Raw genomic sequence first — 6,623 nt, forward strand, 5'->3', positions numbered from 1 at the left:
CATGGTTACCATTGGATCTTGGGGCTGCAGAGTTTCTTCTATGACATGTGTGCTCTGAAACGTTTGTGGCATAGTTGGATTTGATTCTTCACCATGCAAATACCAAACTTTATAATTTTTTGGAAAAGGCTTACAAGTCAGGTGTTCTTCAACTACATTTCTTCTTTGCCACTTGTTAAAACCATATTTCGGACACGTACACTTAATTACACGCCCATCAATAGACCCATACTCAAAAGCAAAATTTAGAAATTTTGTAAGCCCATCCGCGTATTCAAGTGTATTTCGTGGTTTGCTAATCCAAGATTTATTAATTGGCATGGCTAGAAAAGAAAATATAAAATACATCACAATATAAAAATGAAAAAGCTAGTTCATAGCCACTATATGGAAATCAAAAGAATAGTAATCACTTAATCTCACTTTTTAACTTTTGAAGAATAAACGGAAACTAAAGCGAGAAATAAACAAAGAAAAGAACATGTGAAACTTATTCAGGAAAAAACAAAAACTACAACATCCATGAACTATTCATATCGTCAAATTAGTTTTGTTTATACCATCAGCATGCATTATTTGATACGTTTTCAGTGAAGTAACTTGTCTTTAGTTCACAAATGAGCAATACTAGTATTTTTTGTCATCAAACTGTACAGCTAATATCAAATTGACCAAGCAAAAGAAAAAAAAAGGAAAGAAAGAGGGATCGTTAACGGATTCAAAACCTAAATCAGTGAAATTCAAACACATTACCTAAATCTGATCTCCTTACATAAAAGCGAAAGGATTTGGGAGAATCGTTAATGGATATAAACGTCTTACATTACAGTGATTTGGGGGAATCACTTGTTTAGAGAGAACGAGTGAGAAGGTGTAGAGAGAGAGAGAAGTTGTACAGTGATTTGGGGAATCGCTGTTTTGGGGCTTTAGTTTACTCTGTTTAGGGCTTTTGAATGAGAGAGAAGGTGTTTGAAATTTTGAATGGATATATTATATTACATTACAGAATAATAACATTAAATAAATTATTAAAAATTTTGTCTAACTAGCGGCAGTTTAGAACCATCGTAATTGTTAAAAAACACCGGTTTTACATTACGCACTAATGGCGTCTAGAACGCCGCCGTATTATGATATATATTGCGGCGGTTTCGTTGAACCGCCGTTATTTAACCGCTGCAATAATTCCGTTTTTTTGTACTGACATCTCTACTCAAATTGTTGGAGCCTCACTTTGACAATGCTTACTTCGTTTAACAATTTCCTTTTAATCAAATGAAAATAAATATCCAAGTCATTGTAAAGGCATGGAAAAAAAACTTAGGTCTTGTGTACTAAATCAAAATTAGCTTCAACATGTATACAATAAGAAGGATATAAGCCATCAAATGAGTGATAGTGAACAGAAACTTTGTTATACCAAAAGGCTGACCCCTTTTATTCAAGATTCCCCAAAACTCACTTCTCCCTTTTGTATTTCATTTTTCGTTTGTGGAAAAGTTATAATGTCTTACAATAGGTAGTGGAAACATTACTATTCCACGTCAAACTGCACTAGGTAATTGCAATTATGAACAATTAGTTTTATTATTTTTCTTCAACTAATTATGGGTTCATATATGTTATTTATTGTAATTTTAATGAATTTTTACACATAAATTATGCTTCGCATAAAAATACTGGGTTTAAATGAGCCGGTACCATAAGGCTAGATACGCCCCCACATCTAATTCCAACTGGATGATCTCTAGATGGAATTCTAATTAAAAGTAGTAAAAGAAACCATATTACTACAACAATCTTTTTTCCTGGTAGGAAGCGCTTTTCCATTTAATGGAGTTTATGCGGCACGAATCTGATGAGTTGAAACTTCAATATTAATATCGGACACCAAATTATTTTTAGAAAAAATACTTTTTTTTTCTTTTCAAAAGCTCTTAAACTGAATTTGCAAATACAATTTTATAAAAACATCAAAAAACGCCACCTGTTTCCTTCAAATCTAAGCTCAAAGTCCCAAAAAAGGAAACTTGAGAATTAGTACATGTGTATGTATTGGTTTAGGTGTTAATTATATTCAGTCAAACTGTACTATGCCCTCATGATTGATCTCAAATTCCAATCAAGAATGAAAAGAAAAGAAATTCAAACTACAGTTTAATTAATTTCCTTACATTTTCTTTAAAACGAGATTAAATTTAATTAATGAAATAGCAAGGGCTAACACTAAACCCTAGCTAGAGGCCCTAAAGAGATCCTCTATCCATCCTAGTTTATGTGACAATATTTTCTTATTAATCCATTCCAAATAGAATGATATATTTATATATTTGAAAACAATTAATTTTACATTTTTCATTTTATATACTCAATAATTTTTTTTTTATAGTTACACAAATGTTAATATGACATGTTTAAGGCTACAAGTTTTAAAAGTTATATTGCCACCACAAGTTTCAAAATCTTCAATTTTCAAGCTTCATCCCAGTTCAAAGTTCAAACTAAAAAAGTGCAATCTAGTGCACTAAGCTCCCGCTATGCCCGTTCAAACTATGTCACGTAATTAATTGAAACGAAGTGAAAACTGTATACTAAATAATTTTTTGCGTAGGTGAATGGATATTATTTATTTTTACCTTTTCTGTTCTATAATCGATTTTATCAACAAAACTCTGAATGAGTCAAAAAGCATGCATACAATATTTTACAATTCCGGCTTTATGCTTCCACACACTACTATAAAAAAGCAAAGTTATCTCAGTTTCTCACTTACTCATACCACAACCAGATTCACAAAATTTAGTAATACCCAACTCAAAGTTAAAAGATACGAATTTCAATCAAATCAACTCCTCTGACCAAAATAATTTTGTGAGAATATATGTTACAGAATCTTCAGAACATTTTTTCAGAACCCTTCATATATTCTTCCCTTTTTTTCAAGATTCCTACTTTTTCTTACAATCTTTTGCCTCTAAATAGACTTGTGAAATTTTGAAAAAAAAAATGATAAACCATTCATTTCCAAGCTTTTATGAACTAGGGGGTTGTTCAGATTCATATAATTTTCTACATGGAATTATAAATTCATCACCTGAAATGTTTAATGTGGAAAGTTCAAGTGTAGTAAGTCCAAGATCAATGGCTGAAGCTAAAGCAATTGCAGCTAATAAAAGTCATAGTGAAGCTGAAAGAAGGAGAAGAAAAAGAATCAATGGCCATCTTGCTACCCTTCGTAATCTCCTTCCTAATACTATCAAAGTAAGTTTTTTGCAACTTTGACTCATTATTTTTCAACTATGATCCATATAATAACTAGAGGTGGCAAATGGTCGAGTCTGGTCAACAAACATGCCATAATCCAATATGCACGAAGCATTCTGCATTCACGCACGATTCGGAGAAGGACATCAACCTTAGGGGCGTGACGTAGACAGTCTACTCTAATGCAAGCATTAATGACTGGTTTTATGGCTCGAACCTTTGACCTAGTTACTAAATATGGTTATATTTTACCATCTCTACGTAGCTAAAACTATCTTACTCTAATATTTTTGAATTTGAAATATTATGTACGTTCTGTTCAATAATCATGAAGTCCCTAGGCCCTAATAGTTCTTTGCTTTTTGGTTTTACTTTTACCCACCAGGTAATATATGATAGCTAGGTTTCATATATTGTTAATTTCTAGAAGTGGAGTTTCATTAATGCAATTTAGGGTATAATTTAGGTTATTTTTCATAATGATGTTTTTGACTAATATAGTTGTTACCTTTCCTAAAAGTTATATGCTCTCATCCTATGTAGTTTGATGTACGAAATTGTTAGATCATTAATTCCTTTTTGTCACTTGAGTCTAAGCTGATGCGACATAGATTTGGTTGAAATTTAAAAAACGCGTTTTGAAGTTGTGTTAAAAAATAATTTTAAACTTTAAGTTAAAGTTGTATTTGGACATGCACTTTATTTGTACAAAACTTGAAACTTTGTTAGTAGAAAGAAAAATTTTCACCCAAAAACTACCCTAAACCAGATTTTGGGAACTTGAATTTTTTTTTTTTTAAAAAAATCGATCATATTACACGAACAAACAATGTTTCCAAAAAAAAATTGATTTTTTTTGCCAACATCTATGGCTAAATAATTTTGGTCAAAATATTTGTCATTTTAGAACGACGAAGATGTTAATTATACTTTTTTCTAGGTTTCCCCTTAAAATAAAGATCACATTTTCTTGCTCAAGAAGGCACTGATCCACGTTAGTCTCTCATTGACAAACTTTTTTACATAAAAACCCTAAAAAAACAAATGTGAAAATTATCTATCTAACTTAATTCATTTGGTCATGCAAATTTTGCAGACAGACAAGGCATCTTTACTAGCAGAAGCAGTAAGATGTGTAAGGGAGCTTAAAAAGACAACATCAGAACTAGGAGCAACAATGTCCGAAGACGACGACAACACCGATGATTTCATGAACTACATGGGCAGTAATGATCAAACAACAATGAAGAAATTCATTTTTCCAAGTGAATCAGATGAACTAAACCTAAGCTACTGTAACAGTAATAATTCTGGAACATTATTAGCAAAAGCAACAATATGTTGTGAGGATAGGCCAGAAATTATGATGGATTTAAGAAGGGCATTAAGTACAGTACAAGGGAAAATTATAAGGGCAGAAATGGCAACAGTAGGAGGCAGAATAAAGTGTATTTTATGGGTACAAATGTTGGAAAATGGTTGTAGAGAAGAAGGGTTAGGGCAATTGAGAAGAGCATTAAAATTGGTAATGGACAAAGCCAATTTTTTGGCACAGAATATGGGCCAGGATTTGTTGGGAAATAAACGTCCACGTCTTTATCAATGTTGATAAATAATGGTGATTGATGATTATTGTTAGGGGGACCAAATGAGTTTGTGTTTGACAAATTGGACAGCTCTAGAGAGACAAAGATTTCTGGAATAATGAGAATTCAGAGAGATGTTAATTGTGGAAAAAGTGAAGGGGTATAATTTAGTTCTTTTTTGTTTGTTTGTTTTTTGGTTTGTCTTGTTCTTTTTGTTTTCATTATTGAGTGTTTTTGTCTAGTTATTTTCCTCTCTGTATTTGTATTAAGTCAAGAGTTTTTTGCCATATATCTAATTACTTGGATTTTGGACTGGTAAGTTGTAACATACTAGATGGAGTTTTTCATGAGGATCAGACATGATGTAGTGTTTGGCAAACTTTATATGCTTAATGTAGTAAGCTTTGTAAATTTATATGTACTATTTGCTATAAATTTTATTAGATGAGAGTTAGAGGCGGACCTACATGTAATATTTGTTAGAACCGAAAAAGTCAGATGTCATGCGAAAGCTAGCAAAACAAACTTTGAACGATGATAAATCATACAACAACGAGAAATATACCAAAAAGAGACACAAATATTTAACGTGGTTCGGTCAATTGACCTACGTCCACGGCAGAGATGAACAATCCACTATAATAAAAGAGAGTACAAAATATCGAGAGAATAACCTCACGAAGAGGCAAACACAAGTGACACACTAACACTTGTCCCGTAAAGTTCTCCCCCTAAATACGACTCTCAAGCCTCATATGGCTACATTGTGGATACTCCTGAATGAGAAGGACGGATCTTCAATTTATCGAACTCCAAACCTTTTTCTACAAGAAAAGGGACTAGCCAAATATGAAAGAATTATATTTTCCTTCTAGGAAAAGAAAAATCCAATTATGATAAATATATTGTCATTTCCTTCATAAAATAAGAAAAGCAATTATGGTAAGAAAATCTGGACAAACACCTAACAATATTAAGGATCATCGAACCCTATAAACTTCGCTAAATTTTGAATCCACATCTAATAGAGGGAATTGATAGACCAAAATATTATGCTTTCATCGCGTAAAAATCCTGAGTCCGCATTTGATGAGAGTTACGAGCCATGAACTTATTTTCACCATCTAGAATGGACACATCACCGAGGTTGTTGATCAACAATGGAATGATTTCAGTACGAAAACCAATAAATCGAAAAGAAATGTTCTTTTACGTTAGAAACAAATGAGACATTTTTATTGTACTTAGTTAAAGTTGGATGACTTTTTTGTTATAAAAATTATTTAGTGATTTTGTGTGATACTTAGACAAAGTTAAAGAGTGACTTTTTTTTAGGATAAAAATAATATTTAGTGAACTTATTACAAATTAAAGTTTAATAGCTATCGGTGAAACTAGCATATGAATTAAGGTCTTATTTGATGTTTCTACGGTCGATGCATCTCCCAAGTGGTTGACCAAGAATTAATGGCATTATCCTCATTTTAGCATGAATGCCAATCTTTTTTTTAAATTAATTTTGCTACGTGGGTTGCTTTGGCATGCTTCTCTGATTAATGAGTAGCTTCCACCTATATTTATTGGTTGTTTACCTCGAAAAATGTGAGTAACAATTAAAAATAATTTATGATTTTAAAGATATGTGATTTATTTCAATACTAGCGAATATACAAGTAATATTAGGTTTAAGTAAGAAGAATTGATGGGTCAAACCAGTGTTGTTAGAGCAACGGAGACCTCGAGCTCGATTATCTCAGGGCCTCGAGGTGAGTT

At 32.0% G+C, this 6,623-nt stretch overlaps 1 protein-coding gene across 1 annotated transcript; it reads left to right on the top strand.

The window, feature by feature from the left end:
- The first annotated feature begins 2,793 nt into the window (after positions 1 to 2,793).
- LOC104223356 (transcription factor bHLH30-like) lies at positions 2,794 to 5,220 on the top strand. The gene is made up of 2 exons (XM_009774782.2): positions 2,794 to 3,261; positions 4,361 to 5,220. The coding sequence occupies exons 1-2, from the start codon at positions 3,007 to 3,009 to the stop codon at positions 4,871 to 4,873; spliced, it is 768 nt and encodes a 255-aa protein (XP_009773084.1). The 5' UTR covers positions 2,794 to 3,006; the 3' UTR covers positions 4,874 to 5,220.
- Positions 5,221 to 6,623: the final 1,403 nt, after the last annotated feature.

The sequence above is a fragment of the Nicotiana sylvestris genome, chromosome 4 (genome assembly GCF_000393655.2).
Source record: "Nicotiana sylvestris chromosome 4, ASM39365v2, whole genome shotgun sequence".
NCBI classification, from domain to species: Eukaryota; Viridiplantae; Streptophyta; class Magnoliopsida; order Solanales; family Solanaceae; genus Nicotiana; species Nicotiana sylvestris.